This window comes from Anopheles moucheti, chromosome 3 (genome assembly GCF_943734755.1).
Source record: "Anopheles moucheti chromosome 3, idAnoMoucSN_F20_07, whole genome shotgun sequence".
In the NCBI taxonomy this organism is placed as follows: domain Eukaryota; kingdom Metazoa; phylum Arthropoda; class Insecta; order Diptera; family Culicidae; genus Anopheles; species Anopheles moucheti.
The window spans coordinates 15,447,635-15,467,443 of record NC_069141.1 but is presented as its reverse complement, the minus strand read 5'-3'; the positions used below and the strand labels follow the sequence as shown (position 1 = coordinate 15,467,443).

General features: G+C 43.8%; 1 protein-coding gene across 1 annotated transcript in view; it reads left to right on the top strand.

Annotated features, from left to right (window-relative positions):
- LOC128304371 (chaoptin) overlaps window positions 1-19,604 on the top strand; it is a 45,439-nt gene extending 25,835 nt beyond the window's left edge. The window contains exons 2-5 of the mRNA XM_053041552.1: window positions 303-447; window positions 12,694-12,804; window positions 13,698-16,971; window positions 19,410-19,604. Of these exons, the coding sequence (XP_052897512.1) occupies window positions 303-447; window positions 12,694-12,804; window positions 13,698-16,971; window positions 19,410-19,604 (3,725 nt within the window). The remainder of the gene's footprint in view (window positions 1-302; window positions 448-12,693; window positions 12,805-13,697; window positions 16,972-19,409) is intronic.
- Window positions 19,605-19,809: the final 205 nt, after the last annotated feature.

Here is a 19,809-nt window from a genome sequence, read left to right as displayed (position 1 = left end):
ACACCAGAAGAAAACAACACGGTGGCAAACATAAACATTTCTCTTTCCCCCACCAACCGCCCGTTGTTAAACAAAAGGACGCATTATTTCTGCCCGATGATCACAAATCGTTTGTGCGTTACAGAGGTTACTCTCCCAACTTCCTTTATCTCAAGCCTTCCAGCACTAAATACGGACAAAAGTTTATTTTTCCACCTGTTCGTTTCGGTTAATTTCTTTCCCATTCTCGAGGTGTTCACCGCACCGCACGTACACTGCCGCATGCACGAGAGCTAATCATTTTCCTTTTGATTTCGTCACAGAGTTTCTACACGGGACGATAAAGCACATCGACATGTCACGCACCTTCATCCACAACGTGGACGACGAAACGTTTCAAGGGTTGCGGCTGGAGTCGCTCAAGCTGGTAGACAACAAAATACAGGACATTTCGGAAAAGAGCTTCAAGTAAGTAAATAAATAATAAACAACAGCAAAATACAGTTCACGGGGTAGTACAAAGTGTATGCAGTGCGACCTTCGAACGAACGAAAGCGCCACACCGGACGCCGTTAACAAACTAAGCAACGAAATTTCTTCAGACACAAAGTACCGGTGAACTACTTCCGTTTCCTGGTCGACCGTGAAACAGTGAAGTGAAATATTGAAAAACTAAAACGATTGTGGATAAAAGCGTTAGCTGACCATTCGTCATCCCTCATCGTCGGGTGATAATTGAAAGCAGAGGTACGACAACTTCCAACCGATTTTGTCGTTTTTCTCTGCAGTGCTTCACTGCCGCAATGCCATTTTGCTGGCCGTTTGCGGGAATCATTATGCCCAGCATGGTGGTATGTTAGTAATGAGCGTGCCCCTTTTGCACGGGTAGGTGGTCCGATTCCATGCCGTTACCGTCAGGCATGCGGCAGCCGGGAATGAGTGTGGGAAAATTAGAAAGAAGCACATAGTACAACCCTCCAACCAACCTGGACAGCTATGATTGATGATGGTACCGGTGGGTAAAGCACGCCACTGGTCATCGTACAATCGCACATACCAGGCGCCGGGGCACGTATCCAAGGACCTTTTGTGCGGTCATTCCCTGTCTTCGCCACCGTACGCTCCCAAAGAGGGCACCAATTTTTAACGCTTTCCCAAGTGCCGGATAAACTGCACAGCGTATCCACCCGTGCTACGTAAAACGGGAAACGAACACGATTATGAGCTGCTGCCATGTTAGTAACGAGAGATGGATATGGTGCTTTTTCACCACGCGAAAATTCTGGGAACACTGTGTAAAAGTAAAAAAAAAACACCTCAAGCTTTTGTGGCAAGCAATCGAATCCACGGGATGGGAAGCAGATGGAAAGAAAAAGCAGGAGCAAAAAAAAGAAGGTGAAATGAAATGAATGAATGAACAGCAGCTACTGCCGGTGGCAACAACCGCAAATCTTCGGCACATAAATAGACACACATACACACACCCAAAGAAAACTCCCACCCCCTGGAACACAGGAAAGCGGAATTTCAATCGTTAGTTTATAATGATTTTCCTTCACCGCCGTCACCCGAAGGGGCGATTGCTTTGATTTGGATGCGGGTGAATGCGGGGTACGGTAATGCTCGAATACATGCGAAAGCTCAGCGCATTGAACCTTGGCCAGGTGTATGAAGGACGCGATACGGATACGGAGGGGTGGAGGACGGAGTTGACGGTTCATGATGAGTTATGAATAGGATGTTAAAATTTAAATTAAGCTTCGACGGTATTTTGTAACAGCCGAGTCGCGAATCACGATGAAACGACGAAATGTGCTTTATTTGCTTGAAGATGATTTATAATGTGGCGCCTTACACCGATTGGGGTGCGCTGCTTGGAAATTGTTTGGCTACTTGGATGGAATCGCGGATTTCGCGACAGTTTTCACTAACGAGAGGGTGTACATTATTCCGTGTTTGACTCCAGCAAATTTCTCGCAATGAGCCATCAATTAGCGCGCGGGATGATAAATTAAAAGGTGAAATCATTTTGACGCGGTTTGCTGAAGCAACTGCGAAGGTATTTCATTGCAAAACCCCGGGAGCGCAATGGCAGGCGAGAATTGGTGGAATTGCCGAATTGAAAAAAAAAGGCACGTTTTGTGTGATAGATGAGCGAGCAATTTTCCTCCACAGCGGCACGGGGCAGTGGTTTTGTGAATAATTAACAATGGAGTTCTAACTGCAAAACGACACACTTTAAACGCGATCGATACACTGTGGGAAGCTGCGATGAGGTTTCCAACGTTTTAAAGCAGATAACAGTTCTAAATTCACCATCGAAAATGCATTCCCGTCCGTGTCGGGAGCTTCTACGCCACAGATTTGAATCCTTCATTGGCTTCTAATGGCAGTTAAACCGTACCATTTGAAAACTATTATGGCACACATTCAACGGGGCTTGAGACTATCAAGATGCAGTGGAACTTGTGCGAAAGGAGCGCTGCATAAACATAAGCTGCAAGCACTGCTATACCACGATTTATATGCCAGTACCAAACTTCGGTACCGTCCGTACTGCCAGTCCGTTCTGGTACAATCTTTCGCCACCAGAACCGGGAAGCGCTGGAGAAAAGTTTTACCGCCATAAGAGATTAGCAATATTTTGTGTTGAATGTTCTCGCCCTCCGTGCTACGTACGTACTCCACGACAGTCGGTTGCATCACCAGCAAAATGTCACCCGTGTTCCCACTAGCGCATCCCGGTGCGATAAGACGGTGAAGAAGAGAAATAAAATAAAATAAAAAATACATCTGCAACCACCTACTCACTCACACGCCATATACATCAGTCGGGTGTACACATAGTGTTCACCGAAGCACTTCCATCAGCCATAAACGGGTTCGGAATGTTTGCGGAGGAAAATTGGACCGAAGTTCTTCAGTTGTACAACTGCGCACACAAGTAATTCTCCAGATAGTCCCGGTTTTGATCCTTGGCATCGCCGTAACGAGCAGCTTCCGTGAGTGTGATCGTGCCACGGACGGGTAGGAGACAATGTCTTTTTCCCCGGGTGGGCCCCTTTGCCTGATGGAAGTTTTGAAGATGGTGTGGTTGAGCGAAGCTAACCTACAAAATGCTTCTTTAGCACTTCCTGCATTAAGTTTTATGATTTAAAAGCAAAACATTTGCACGCTCGAGAACGGTGCAGGTTGCAATAAAGATCACAATATGCTTAAATTTATACCGGAATGGAATCTACGCCATGTCATATGTTGAGCAAAGCTATTAAGGCGCCATTAGGTATGGTAAGTTTCGAGCACTTTGAACTGTACTGCTTGAACCAGATTGAACTCCATATTTGAAAATAGTATTTCGTTGTGATCGTGGACCAATCAGACTAAAAGCTTAATCTTTTGTGGTAGTGCTAGGTGCAACCGGAAATGGAAGGAAAATGAAAAGAGAGAGGGTGAGAGAGAGAGAAATCATCGACTCTTGCATCAAGTGGTGTGTGCTAATTTCAAGTACTTGACGTGATTATTTTTGACGCAGCAGTCACTAACTTTGTCAAACTGTCACGGAAACGTACATGACTTACATGCACTGCTAATGCACTCAATCCATTTGTGCATTTCACCCGCTATGGCTTACATATTCTTAATGCACTCGGTGCACGCCCCGCTCAGGAAAAAGGTTTGGGCGTCCACAAAAAGATCTCCCCGTACCCGTGCAGGCTCTCGCCATCGCATGGATCGTCCGGGAACTCTACTTTGTAGTGGCTCACAGCTCACACCCCTATGCAAAACAGCACCGGTACGAGAACGGCGTTACGGTACGATGTACACGCCGCGAACATCATACACCAGAAACACAAACACTTCCGGCCAACCCTTCATTCAACGGCGCACTACATCCTGGGTGTTTCGTTCCCGGGCTGGCATGCCCACACATTATTGCCGAGTGGCAAACCGCACCGTTGCTTTCCGACTATGGTTCGGAGGTTCAGCTTTTCCCCGTTCGCACAAGCAGTTCCGGAAAAATCAAAGTAAATGCATCGTAAAGCATAAATGAAGTTCGCTCGCACTAGCGTACATACTTCGCCTCGTCGGGAACGGGTGTTTGTATGGTGGTTTGTTCAATGGAATAAAAGAAAGGTTCAATCTGCGCAACACAAAGAAACCCCGAGAACCCTGGAAGCGGATACTTTTGGGTGACGTTTTGACTGGAGTGGCATTAGCTGGTTGGTGACTAGTCAATGGCACATTGCATTTTTGTGCATAATTTTAAATGGGAAATGGTAATTGAAAATGCTGATTCGTAGGAAACTAAAGAGGAAAGCTAATTTAAGAACGGAAAAATTGATCGAATAATGTATTTATGTACGATTCATTAAAAAAAAATCAGTTTATCATAGAAATAGTTTCCTTACTCACATGGCAGGAGCAACAACCGCTTCGCAGTCATGGCCTTCTTCAGGAGTCCTCTAAATGGAGGGAGCGAATCGAGCGGAGTCTCTTTATTTTACTTTGGGTCTTCGATCTCTCCTCTGTCCATAGGATTGACCTAAAAGGGCTCTTCCGTTGTCATTCTAATAACATGGCCAACCCACTAGAAGCTGACGAGTCGAATACGCTGATAGTGAGTTCATATCACTCGTTGTCTCTCCACACTTACAGGGTGAAAAATTCTTGCGAGATCATTTTCCTCTCGAACGCGGGAAAGAGGATTTCGTCAGTTATTGACTAGGTCCTTGTCTCCTAGACCGATGTAACTATCTAAACTATTTAAGTTTTAAAGTCATCATAATTTTTGGTTGACGAAATTTGTTCTTTATGTATAAACATGTATAATTTTCTAGTTAGTAAATGATTTGATAAAAATCCACTAACTAAAATAAGCACTTCATGCGCTTATTGAAATGCTCGAAACTAAAGCTATAGTACCATAAACGAGACTACTAATTCGCTACACAAAAGCCCAAAAAAGAGAAAACAATGATGCTGCATTAGAAGGAAATGCTCTTTGCATTGGCATAAAGCGTAATGCTAGCTAAGACATACCGTACATGCAATCCCCGCTGGAACAGGAACGAAGCTTCGGTAAAAGGGCGTCGAAAAAATGGATTTTCGTTGTCGAATTGCTGCCAGGGCCTCCGATGCAATTGCTCCAGGGAATACCATTTGGTTGCCTGGTACCGTTCCTAGTTTCGTTCGGCATTAATACGAATCACGTCTAGTGATTTTGAAGAACACAACATGTAAAGCTCGCTTGAGAGCGGCACGCGAGACTAGAGGCACCAAAAGCGCACCCCCGATCGAGAATGCGCACCCTGGGGCCAACAAAAAAAAAAAAAAAAAACAAACCCCGGACACGACAAGAAGGAAAGACCCCTTTCGTATAAATCTTATCTCCGCGAGGCAATCGAAGTTTCTTTTCAATTGTAAAGCAATAAAGATGTACAATCTCTGATTTCTGCTGCAGTCCGCCTTTCGAATGGCACGAATCGAATTCGAAGCTACCGACAGTCCCCACCCGGTGGTTAGACGACCATGTCGCCGGTGGGTGGTGGAAGGGCCGGACCTTAGTGCGGGGAGATGATGAACTTTTTCCGTTGTTATGGGCCGGTTCGTTTTACAGAGGGCGTTTTATTTTGCTGCCTTCGGAAAATGTACGGAATCCAAAGCAGTTCTAGAACGGGGTTCCACAATTGAAATATATATATAGAGAGGGAGAGGGAGAGAGAGGGCGAGAAAAAAAAACGGACTCAATCCCACCCACCTACAAATTTTGCAACACAGCCGGGTGCACTCGGAGCTGTGGGAAAGAATGCATTTTCTCCCGCACCGATCCCTATTGCTTCTTCGCATATTTTTCATCTTTTCGTTCGAATGGTCTGACGCAGTTAGCTTCACTCAAGTGAATCGAAACAAAATTGTACCAACTCTTGTTGGGAATGGAAATGGAGGCAAAAAAGTAAAATGAAGGCATCGCACTAGTGCACGAGAACACGGCAAGCAGCATACCTCCAGGAACACAAATAACGGAAAAAGTAAATCAAGGAACACTCGACACAGCCACGAGTGAAAACAAGAGAAAAAGAGAAACTGTTAGAAGCAAGCAGCAGCAGCAACAAAAGAGAAAAAAAAATGGACACACACACACACCCTGCAGCACATCGTGGTGGTCAAAAAGTTCCTGATAGCATCTCCAAAGTGCACAAGGCCTTTGTGTGACGAAGTTGTTGATGTTCGGAGAGTATGCTCCAGCTCGAACACCATGCATGGCCCTGGAACGAACTTTTTCGATGACCCTCCCACCGCTCGGTCCGCTTCGGTGGTGTGGGTGATGTTTTAAAGGTTTAAAGGTCTAATGCTATACTCTGGTACACACTCTCGCACCGACCCATGCCCGAACCTTGCCCATTATCCTGGGCTGTCGTACAAGTGCAATCGTAATAGAGTTTCGTCTTAAACTTCCCACAAATGATACGGTCAATAGTTTTCATGGTTGAAGGAGATTGAATAAGATTTGTAATATTCTATCAGGTACATATCAGACACTCACAGGGGCACTGTTGGTTGCCGCTAGAGCAAAGGATGCAGACAATTCATCTGTAGCACTCAGTGATTAGTAATGCACTGTTTGCCTCTAGAGTAGACACTTGGGAGATTAAATTCAGTGCAGGTATAAACTCGGTTCTATTTGCATTCCGGATGTGTACTCCATTTATTTAACTTTCATTACGGAACATTCCATTTTGAAAATAAAAGATAAATGCCAGTAGCGATTTAAATTGTTTTGTTTGTGGAGAACAAATCATTATTTGAGCAGGTACTAGTAAATGATTTTATCAAATTATAATCATTTTTAAACATACCGCTAAAGATTTATGTAATTAATGTAACAATATTACAATATTATTGCATTTCAATTTTTCAAATAAGACCGTCCGAAAGCCGAATTTATTTATTTTAATACTAGGACTTTGAGATAAAGCTTTTTGAACAATCCATTTAAAATCACTTTGATTTTTGCTTTTATAGAGTTGTTTCAGAGCACGGGAAAATTAACTCTTTGAAATTGTTTATCAGGGGTTGGTAATTCTAGAGTATAATAATTTTCTCCATAATGTTGATCAAATTTATCAAAACACGGTTCGCCCTTAGGTTCCAAACGGTTTCAAACATAAACTGATCCAGTTTTGTCAACCTCCACCACTGAGCTGAGGCTCTGTCAAATTCCCAAAAGACGAGAATTTTGGTCTATTTCAATTTGACGGTCGTCGATTGTCAATTTACAACCGCTTTTAGCTCGTTTATGCTTTGTTGGTGAAATATCGGTACGGGGTACGGCAGCGCCCGAAATCAACCGCCGCGCACACAAGCCCGCAATTTGCCATTCGACGCGACAGAAAATCGTTCCATCACGATGCATAAGGTATGCGCATAACTGGGAGCCACAAGAAAGCCTTCGGAAATCCGTTCACGCTCTAGGGATAAAGTGGGATTTTTTGTGCTTGTTTTCAGCCACCACCAGCCGGTACACTCCCTGCCAGACGGATCGACGTACAAATCGTTCTCCTGTTGGCCTTCATTCGGACTGTTTTGTACATCGTTCATCCGGCGGAATGTTGAGGCTCGACACACCGCCACGTCTTAAACTACGGCTGGGGAGGGAGTTTTTTTTTCTCTCCTTTTCTCTGTGTCTTGTGTGCCCCAACCGAAGGTAACCATAATATCAAACATAGTTGATCTTCGGACCGAGGCACCGTTGCGGGCTGGCCAATTTGGCTAGCCGCACATTGGCCAGCCTTCCGAGCGCAGGATATCAAATAAAGGAGATTTAAAATACAATTTAAATTTGCATAAAAACCATGAATAGATATGATGGCATATATTATGCGATGCTTTCGGGTTTCTTTCGTTCCCGTGCGCTCGATTCGTCTTCGTTGCTCGATGTGGCGAAGAAGAGGAAGCAGAAGAGCAAGAAGCAACGCCAGAATGTACACATGGCACACGTCCGAAGAACGCGACCCACCAGAACCATGGAATATGACACAATCCTGAGCAGCCTTTGCGGTATGCGCTCGTCGAACGTCGAACGGACCGATCCCCGTTGAGGCCGAATACACTTTTCATGCGGAAAATATTCCTTGCGAAAAAGGACATCGATGGGGGGACCCTGCAGTTTTCCGCTAGCTTGCACGACAATTCCGGCCTAGGCTGGACCGTGCGTTTGCCCTTCTGCTGATTTTGCACCATGCCACCGGAAGAGTTTTGCACAACTGGTAACAACACATTTTTTTTTGCGCACGACAATGATCCTCCAACGACCCGGAACATACTGACAGGATGCTCCTTACGGAGAAGAGGTGCCGCCACACGTCTTTAGCGCAAAATCTGCATGACTCGAGACAGAGTGCCCGGGCCCGGGCAGCGCTGCAATTCCATTACATGAATGCAAGCCGATGAAAATTCCAACGCAAAGTGCACTATGACAAACGACAATGACAACGATGACGATGTCGACGGCACCGACAAGCTTTGCTGGTATGACGCAGCAGAACGGGTTTCCCCGGAGAGAGACAGAGACACACTCACACGCCAAAGACGACGTACGGGATGAAGCCAAACCATTTGCACTGGATATTCGCACTTTGCCACCTAGCGCTTAAGTCCGCGTCCCCGTGTGCCGGCTGTGTGCAAAAGGAGGCCAAATGCAATGGCACAAAGATCGAACGGAAATCTCGAACTAGCGCCACCCGAACCCCCGGGGGGGGCCAGCCGGTTGGAATGGGCAGGCGCTAGTGAGGAGCGTATGTGATGTGCTGCTGGCAATGGGTAAGCCGGTACAATCGAAAATGACGCATCGTTTCGCCGTTTGGTTTTGGGATTCGTACGATTCGGCAGCTTAACGAACGTCAGTTTGATTGTCGGGTGTCACTTTTGCACACAGCACCGATTTGCACCGTGCGCAGAAGAAGGAATCAGGAAGAATTAAAACTGATTTACTGGAGCGAACGTACGGTAGACCGATTGTGGTAAGTTGATAAATTAGACACAACCCGGCTACCGGACCGGGACGTACCGGGATCCGATTGATGGAAATACGTGCCCGTGCCGGTGATGTCACCAGCACTTTTAATGACCCATGCCACAAGCAGAATCCGCACGAAAGCCGATACGGAACGGAAATGTCTTGGGCGTTTTATATGTAAGCTTCTGCGAGATTTGAGCTTAACGAACGCTGGATTTTTTATGGGAAAATAATTCCACTTAAGTATTAAATACATTTTCATATGAAAAACTTGATTTTTTTGGGATGAAAATTTTTAGATTTTTAGATTTTAGATATGATGAAAATTTAATTCACAGCATAAACTCTACTCAGTTAAGCAGGTAAATAAAATAAATTCAAAATTTAAACAAGTTTTAGTTCTATATTCTCTAACAAAGTTGCTCACAATCCAAAATTCGAAAATAATAATTTATCTACCAAATTCAAACGTTGGCATAAAAGCGACACGTACCGCTGAAAAATGTATCCTTTCCCGCACTCCAAAAACCTTTACCGAGGCACGGCTGGCAAACTGGCTGTGTTTGTTTGTAAAATGGAAAATTTATTGCCAGACCCATTCTAATGCCACCAACCAATCCTAGCCAAGATGTCGTCGTTCGAAGCTTGCAAATTTTCCGAGAGCGATGTAAAATATTAATAATTCAACTCGATGGCACCGGAGAATTGGGCTGGTGCATTTAAACCGCCGTTCCACCATCCGTCCGATCCGTATCCACACCTGCACGGAAACAAGGAAATTCAGCTCAGTGCTACCCAGCAAAGGGAACTACGGGTTTGGGCGAATGGTGGGAAAAATGTACACCGTAGTGTGATAAAGAGAGTGTACACAAACTCGGGCAGATGTGTTATTAGTACGTCAGAAGTTTTGTGCTTCGTACGATCACGGTGGCTCTCCTAGCCCTATTGTCAATGTTCGATGCCGCTTGTTTGGTGGCCTCCGGTGAGAATAGTTGTTATTTCATTTGTACTGAAGGCAGGGGCATGTTAACACAACCGACTGGGGGAGGGAGCAAAAAAGAGGTTTAAATTCATTGGACCGAGTTGCAGCCCCGTACGATCTTGTCTGGTTTCATTCGCAACCCGTTCATGTGGATGAGATACCTTTTGTTGTGTTAATGGTTTTGTGTTGGTAAACATCAGCGTGGTACGCTTCGTGCTTTATGGGGAAATTCTGAAATTTTCTCTCCAATTTATTTAAAGCAGTTGTAAACAAAAATGTATAGCATAAAGGCTATTCGCAAAAGTGTGCCCATAATTTGTTTTATGTTGAATGTATTAACACTAGAACTACCAGGCGTTTTAAGCATTTATTTATTTATTTATTTATTTATTTATTTATTTATTTATTTATTTATTTATTTATTTATTTATTTATTTATTTATTTATTTATTTATTTATTTATTTATTTATTTATTTATTTATTTATTTATTTATTTATTTATTTATTTATTTATTTATTTATTTATTCATTTACTGAATTGTTTATTAGTCCATTCTTACTTTTTTTTGTTCGAACTTTCAAATAGAGATGAAAAATTCATGCTCTTTTAAAATTTATAACTTCAAAGTTTGACCTGATTTCAATAGAAAACCATACAATTTTCGGTCTTTTTTCAAGTTTTTAGGGTCAAAATTTTTACAAAAAATTTTTTTTCTTTAAACGCCTGTAACTTCTTTATTTCGCGTCCTAGACCCTTCAAAGTTTGACCTGATTTCAATAGAAAACCATACAATTTTCGGTCTTTTTTCAAGTTTTTAGGGTCAAAATTTTTACAAAAATTTTTTTTTTCTTTTAACGCCTGTAACTTCTTTATTTTGCGTCCTAGACCCTTCAAAGTTTGACCTGATTTCAATAGAAAACCAAACAATTTTCGGACTTTTTTCAAGTTTTTAGAGTCAAAATTTATACAAAAATTTTGTTTTTTCTTTAAACGCCTGTAACTTCTTTATTTTGCGTCCTAGACCCTTCAAAGTTTGACCTGATTTCAATAGAAAACCATACAATTTTCGGACTTTTTTCAAGTTTTTAGGGTCAAAATTTTTACAAAAAATTTTTTTTTCTTTAAACGCCTGTAACTTCTTTATTTCGCGTCCTAGACCCTTCAAAGTTTGACCTGATTTCAATAGAAAACCATACAATTTTCGGTCTTTTTTCAAGTTTTTAGGGCCAAAATTTTTACAAAAATTTTTTTTTTCTTTAAACGCCTGTAACTTCTTTATTTTGCGTCCTAGACCCTTCAAAGTTTGACCTGATTTCAATAGAAAACCAAACAATTTTCGGACTTTTTTCAAGACAAAATTTATAACTTGGGGCGGCTCGGTGGCATGATGGTAGCGGAGCCGGTCTTCACACGAACGGACCGGACCAAAATCCCATCCGGACCAATCCCCCGTAGCAAGGACTGACTATCCTGCTACGTGGTAAAATAAGTCGATACGGCCAGGCCGTTCTAACGAAACAAAAAAAAAAAAATTTATAACTTTAATTTACTTAACGTCAATAATTTATGTGATGAAAACGAGACGTTTAAGTCAAAATGACTGCTCTGAATTCTAGTTCTAGTGTAAATGTCTGAATCAAATAAAAAAGTTGTTAAAACTTACTCCAGAATTTTAAGCAACGTTATCCCCAAATAGTAGTTCTCTACACTTGTAGTCTGGTCAGCAAAAATAGTTTCTGAACAACAAAAATAATTAAACAACAGTTAAAGCAACGCTTTACATTCTTTAGAGAAGGATTAGTTAAAGTACTGCAGCCAAGTGCTATGCTCTAATTGTGTCCTGTTTATCTCGCCCCTTGATGTACTTATCGTTTGTATATCATACGGTTACAAAAGGATCATTTTTATAAACTTCTAGCTCGTCCAGACAATCCTGGAAATCAAACGTTGCTGACCAACTTTTGTCCCGTACACAGAATGTTCCGATCCTTATCCATTTCTGTAGAATATCCCTCCGAGCAGGATAGCGCAACGGCTAATACCGTCAATGTTAACTATTGCATTAGCTTCATCTTCTTATCGTGAGCGCAACATCCACATGTCCGAATGAAGCAATCCGAATTCGACCGATAAACGGTCAAGGTACGCTGCTGCGGCGAAAGATCGACAGAAGATAACTGCTTACGGCTAAACTGTCTGCCCGGTGATACTCTGGCCCCACCACATCGCCCCCATCAGCAGTGAGAAGCCGAGAATATATGCAGCCAAAACAAATGGATTGGGAAATTTGATTTTCTCCGGTAGGAAAAACAATTTCCAATTTAGCTTCACTATCAACAGGAGGAGAGCGAAAAAAAAATCATCTCTCGGAAACTCGGAAGTTCAGAGACTGGGTCAGGAGTCGGTGCGCCGGCGTTCGGCACCGTTGGGCCGAGTACGAATGCAAAAACGAAAATTACGTTGACAGGCGTGGGTCGCTTGCATCTGTTTCGATCGATTTTTATCCCGCAGGCAGCCGATGCAAAATACTTTCCGATGAGTTTATTGCTAACGTATACCGCATGTTGGTCGATTTTCTCCATCCCGTCCGGATGCTGGTCGTTTTCTCGATTTGGCCTTTGCGTGCGGTGTATTTTTTTTTCCTGCGGTGGGGATCCAATTTTCGGACCCACCCCAATGCAACCAATCTAAATCTTTTCTCCCTTCTTTTGCAGCTTTATGCAGCATTCGCTAGTGTCGCTGGATCTGTCCGACAATCAGTTACAGGGACTACCGCTGGATTCACTGAAAAATGTCCACACGCTAAGCCGATTAGTAGCCCAGAGGTAAGTGAAGAAGATATTTCTGATACATTCAGCAGCCACGACTGGCCAACTGACTACTCACACAGAAAGAGAGGTTTATCTTAAGCTTAAACCGTAGTCGAGGCGTGATGATTTTGTTTTGATATTTTTGTTCCTCAGCCCAACAATGAGCGGCACAGAAAATGTCGTAAAACCCGAAAACGCTTGAATTTTTCAACAGACGGAAAGTAAATCTTACACGGTGGTAAATTACTGTGTCCCAAAAAAGGTCTTTTCCATCCGAACGATTTTGTCTGTACAGCAGCAAGATGCTTTTTGAATGCCCGTTAGTTGATGTTGCTGTGCACACAAAGCGTGTACTTAACGCAGAGCTTTTAGGAGTCAATCAATTTCAAACAGCAATGAATGCACCTTTTTGAAGTTTTTGTTAAAAGGTTCGTTTTTAACAGAGGTATTGCAAAGGAAGGTAATGGAACATAATGTACATACGTTCAATCACGTTTACCGAATCATGATTTCCCTTGCTTTACAATATTAAACAATTCACTCACCTCATTGATCATTATTTGTCAAACGGATGTAATTGAATGTAAATGAAATGTCGTTTTTTCAGCTTTGAAAATGATTGCAATCATTCATCAAAGGATAGCTAGTTTTGCATTGATGCTCTATTTACAGGAATCACCCACATTCAGTTATTGGGTAGTCAGAATCCGAACAGCATAATAGGAAAACGTTCTAAAATTAGATGCTCACAGCAAATCAATGAATCAAGCTAGTTTATAATGAATCAATGCTATCGATTTCAGGAGGGATTCTTCGTAATAACAAATTTAATCATTAGAGCAGATATAATCATGTCACCTTTCCTAGCCTAATAGAAGTGTATTTCCATCAAATTATCATCCCATCAGGAACAACATACACCATCTGGATGGTAACTGGGGTGGTTTGGTGGATTCGCTGCGCAGTCTGCACATATCGGGCAACTCCATTTCCGAGGTATCGTTCTACACGCACGATGAAAAGCGTCAGAACCACACGGCGCCCAACTCACAAGCCTCCATAATAAACGCGAAACAATTCTCACAGTATCCGCCGGTGACGGTGGTGGGGCAGCAAGCGGCGGGCAACAACGGGCTCCAGCAACAGCAGCAGCAGCAGGGCGTTAAACCGTTCGCCAAGCTGAAAAAGCTCGTCTGGCTCGACATCAGCTCGAACCGTATCGCACACATCAGCCCAAACACGTTCCCCAAATCGTTGGTAACGATCGACCTTTCGAAGAACATTCTTTCCCAGTTTCCGACCGCCTTCCTCGAGCATCTGCACGATCTGCGCGTGCTCTCGCTCAAGGATAACCTGTTAGCGAAGGTTGACGGGAACCCCGAAACCATCGGAACGGCCCGTATCCGGCTGGAAAAGCTCGATCTCAGCCTGAACCTCGTCGAAGAAATACCTTCCCTGCTGTTTAATGGAAGCGTGCGCATCAAGGCAATTAATTTCGATAAAAACTTCATCCGCCACTTGGAGGCGGACACGTTCCAGGGGCTGAACATTGTGCACATGGTGCTGGCATTTAATTTCATCGAATCGATCGATGATGGTGCATTTGCATCGCTCGAAAACAGCCTGGAATATTTGGATCTGGAGCGAAATCGACTGACAGTCGTTCCGAGTGCTATTGGCCGATTGAACCGGTTACGCTATCTGTACTTGACATCGAACGAACTGACCGGCATACCCGTTCTGCCGGAAGCGTTGCTACCCACCACGCTGAAGGTATTATCGCTGAGTGGTAACAATTTTACCGCCATTCCAGTGGATGGTTTATCCAACTGTACCGAGCTTTCGTATCTGAACATGGGCTACAACAAGATTGCCGAGATCGAGGAAAACGCGTTCATGGGTTGGGGTGCGAATTTGCAAACATTGCTGTTGCGCAACAATAAGATCACCAGCCTAAACTACGGTGCATTCAACGGACTCGATACAATCAAGGAGATCAGTCTCAGCTTCAACGACATACACTACGTACATCCGAGCGTGTTCGAGAATGTGTCCACATCGCTTAAGATCCTGGAGCTTTCGTTTGGCATCTACCGGGAAGAATACCCCGGCGAGGCTCTCGCGGTGCTGACCGAGCTAATGTGGTTAGGGCTGGATAACAATAATCTCAAAACGCTACCGAATGGGGCACTGTCGACACTTGGGCAACTGACGTACGTTAATCTGGCATTCAATCGAATTGTTGCTATTCCTCGTTGGCTTTTCCGCTCGGATGTGCATCGGAACTTGGTGGAGATAGATTTATCGTTCAACCAGCTCGAAGACTTACCAAGCGCCACCTTCGACAGCTTGGAGTTGATACAAATTATCAACTTATCTTCGAACAAGCTGCGCAGTATTCAGAAGAACGCGTTGCATGATCTACCGTACCTTACCTACGTCGATCTGTCATACAATGCACTGCAAAATGTCAGTGAGGGAGCGTTTAGTTTCCTGCCCAGCTTGCTGAGTGTGGATCTCATGCACAATGAGCTCAGCACACTGTCGTTGAAAGTGTTTCGTCAAGTGTCAAACGCCACCACTCCGATGCGGCTGAACATCAGCAATAACGCTATCGAGTTTCTGGATGGCGATGTTAACTCACTGCTGTACGTGTACTCGCTAGATGCTAGCCACAATCAGCTGCAGGACACGGCCGTGTTTCGAGCGCTAGCATTTTCATTGCGCATACTCTACCTGAACTGGAACAACTTCACTACCCTTGGCAACCATGCGTTCGGAGACTTGCAGATACTGGAAATACTGAATCTGGCACACAACAACATCAGCTCACTGCGAAGACGTAGCTTTGCCGGGTTGGTGAATCTCCAGGAGTTTGATCTTAGTCACAACCGGATAGAGAGCTTGCAGATCGAACAGTTTTCTCCGTTGAAAAAATTGCGACTCCTTCGGCTAAATAACAACCGGCTGCGTACCATTCCGCGCGATACGTTCCTTAACACGCGCATCGAGTTTTTGGACCTGTCCAACAACCAGTTCGTGGCCTGGCAGGCAACGGCTTTTGCTGACATTGGTTTTACGCTGCGCTCGATACAGTTCGACAACAATTTGCTGGAGTTTCTGGACCCGTACATGTTTACCAGCACGCAGTTCCTGCTCGAGCTAAACCTGGCCGGTAATTTGATCAAACTCATCCCGGACAATTCGTTCGCCAACTTGAACAATCTGACGGTACTGGATCTGAGCTACAATCAGCTAATGCCGATCAACTTTCGGGAGCTGTTCATCAATGTACCCAGGTTACGTGTCTTGAATCTGCGCTCCACCGGCATATACCGTCTTCCGTCCCTAGCGTTACCGCAGCTGGCCACTCTCGACGTAAGCAATAACAATCTCCAAGAGATCGACACACAGGAGGAGCTGTTCTATCTGCGCGAGCTGCACATACAGGAAAACAAGATCAACAACATCACGAACCTGTTGCGAAATCTTCCGCCGGCGCTGCGCGTGCTGGACATCTCGAGGAATCCGATCCGAAAGATTTCCTTTCACGATTTCTCACTCTCCCGCCGGCTAGAGGAGTTACTGATCGAGGACATTAAAATAGCCAATCCGGACATATTCATAAAGTTGCACAACTTGAAAAAGTTACGCATCAGTGCCCAGCACAACTTTAGCGAGTTGGTCTCGAAGCTAAGGGGCCTGCAGGAGCTGTATGTGATCATCTACGATGAGCACCTGGGCGATGGTCTCTTTACGTCGCGCATGCACTCGAACACGAAGCTCAACGTGGTTGAAATCACTGGCCGTCGGCTGGTGTCCATCTCCAGCAATGCCTTCCAAGGATTGGCCCGGAATCATGATCTCAAGTTGCGCATACACAACACCATGGTGAACGATCTGCCTCCGGGTGTGTTCTATGCGCTCAAGTACATCCCACGGTTGAGCATAGATTTGTCGGACAATCTGCTCGCTGCCCTGGCGCCCGACAGCTTTTATCCGAACGCCAGCTCGTGGGATGCGGTGGGGACACGGAGCGTCATCGGTGGGCTGGACGTGTCCAACAATCCGCTGCAGTGCGAGTGTGGCCTAGTTTGGCTAGGTCATTGGCTCCGGCGGTGGTTGCGAGAGACGGCGCAGGTCAATTTGATACCTAAAGACGAAATGAAGCAAATGATTCGTGTAAGTACTCAATACAATAGTTCTTGTTATGATAAAAATTTTCGTTTCATTAATTTTTAATTATTAAATTTAAATTATTTAAAATTTGAACCTTTTTAACTTAAAAATCCGGTGTAAAACATATTTGCAAATAATTAGAGGTTAATTATATTATATAAGAGAATTTTTTGTTTATAAGTCATTTGTTTAAAAAATTTTAAAAAGTTTATCAATATTAATTTCCTTTTATCAATTAATTCGGTATCTGTAATGAGACTGCGATTGTTACTGTTAACTGAGCGAGCATCTTATTATCTTTTCAACGCGGCTTTGCAAAGAAATATTCCACCCCCAGTCAAACCAAACCTCCAGAACTGAAACTTTACTCTCTTTCACCCGGAACTGAAGGAAAACCAGTGTTTTTGATGGAAATATTTTGCGCACAGACTTGCAGCAAGACATGATTAATTACACAGTCGCTGGTTCTTCAATCATCTGCAGAATTGCGGTTCTCGATACGGCAAATCGATATGACGTGCTGCTTCCTCGTTAGCGCACCAAGCCAGCCTTCGGTGCGTTCGGGACAAAAAAAAACTCTAACGACTTGCATTTTACCCCATGGCTCAACCGCATCTTTGTGTTTTGTCGTAATTATGCCGTTCAACACGACACAACACGATGCAAACTGTAAAGCTAATCTGGCGCTACAGCAGCACAGCTTCTTCCGCCGATTTCCAAGCATCGTTTGGGTGTTCGCCCCTCCGAGTTGGTACTCTTTTATTCTGAAGTTGATTAATACGAAACGACATCCATAATTTATGCTTCCCGCCCGCATATAATGATGGTTTTTCGCTTGTATCATTTTGTTCGTTGTCGTCTTTTTTGAATGAATGATTTTTTGCGGAATGTTGTTGTCGTTTCTCGGGTTTGAAAGTTGCTAGCCCATGGGCTAGTGGGGAGCGTTTCTCAGTTGGCTGTTTGAGGCAAGTGTTTTATTAATGAAGGCGATAATAAACTGCTTGAAGAATAATGTAATTCACTCGTCGTGACGAAAGATGCTGGGTGAATAATAATAGCAAAGCGGGTTCCAGCTTTCCGGAATGAATCCAGCACACGACGAAGAGATTATTCTGTGTGCTAGCTGATGCAATTATAATTTGATTCGATTCATCATAACCACTCCATCAATCTGTTTCTTATTATTGTGCTTTAACATATGAAATCCCTTAAAATGGATCACAAACGAAGAATGGGTTATTCCCAAGTGTCCGCAGTAATTAACAGCCTTAATGCTGTGTCTTACAGATTTTACACATTGCTGTTTGCTATAAAAAATGGCACTTTCTGCGTCAAATAAACCCTAGTGGTAGTTTTTACATTTTAACTCTCGATGTTGTCGTTCAAACCGTTGTTAGCAGATTTGTTTACACGGTTACATCTCAGGCCACCTCCTCACATTTCCCGATGCTCGACGAAGTATTTCGTGAGAAGTTTCCGAAAGCTTTTTTCGCAACTTCGAAACTAGCCCCACTTGTACGTGAAGGAGGAGTCTATTGCCGATCGCATGATGCAGACAAAATTAGTCACATCTTAGGGTCAGCTCATATGTTTCTTTCGTGCACTTTCGTTTAAATACACTCCCTTTAGTGCCGGACGACTCCTTCCAGTCGTCAGGTAAAGTCGGTTTCGGTTGCTCTTTTCCTCGCAGTTTGGTAGAACACTATGACTAAGATTGCTAAAAGCTGCGATGCTTAGAGGAAAAGTTTTACCGTGTCCCGTTCCACCTGCTCGACTTTTGCATCTCGTTTTACCATCTCGTCCAGCTGAGTACAGCGGACACATTAAGCAAAGCATGTGTATGTTTGCGGACACATTAAGCAAAGCATGTGCGCTGGGCAGGGCATGTGAATGTTGGCGAAAAGTTTTACTCAAGCTCACAATACGACGACAACATCATCGTCCGAAACGGTCCGCTTCTTACGGGCACTGTTTGCAGGTGAATGTTTGTTTGCTCTCGTTTTTTGGGAACGAAACTTCAGGAGCTGAAGCAAACTACCTTGTGTGGGTGTTTTGCTGGCGATCGAATACATTCCGGTTGCGCCGGTAAGCAAAGTAAAGTGTTGATGTTGGTTTGCCATTGATGGAAGTAGCGTAGTATGAGAAGGATATCTGTGAAGGGAACACGAATTCTGATGTTAAACTTTCATTGACTTTTAACCCTGGAAAACCGGAAAGTTATATTTGTCTTGTTTCGGGATATAAGCCATCAACTTTAAAGAAAGTATTGGAAGTAGCCAATGATTTTGCTCAAACTTCGATCAAATATTGAAAATGCTTTAGCATTTTATAATTTTCTTAGTTTTTCATGTGACTTTGATTTTGTTTCGAAATCGAAAACTTTAGTATACCAAATAACATTAGAAAACTAACTTATTGCTCTTGTTTGGCTTTGGTTACAGCGAGCAAAAAGGAGCACCTGCACGGATCCGCTAACCGGCAAGCGACTACCGTTCCTTGAGATCTTCCCCGAGGATCTCCTGTGCCACGCTAGTGCCCTGAGTAGTTTAGCGTTAAAGTTACGCTTTCGGTTTATGTTAATATGTCTCAATATGCTGCTAATAGTGCTGCACAAGTCCCGAACGCTGGTACTGTAATTTCGAGCACAGTATCCCGTGTCCTTCGCACCAGCTGACAGCATGCGTTGACGCTTCGTCGTAACAGGACATCCTACTCCATTTGCAGCACGGCAATTCCCATCGCAATCTTCCCGGCATCATGTCCACCGTGCCAACGCGCCAGGTAAGCATCGTTTAAAAACTGTCGAGGGCAACCAATCAGCCAAACCATTGATTGACTCAA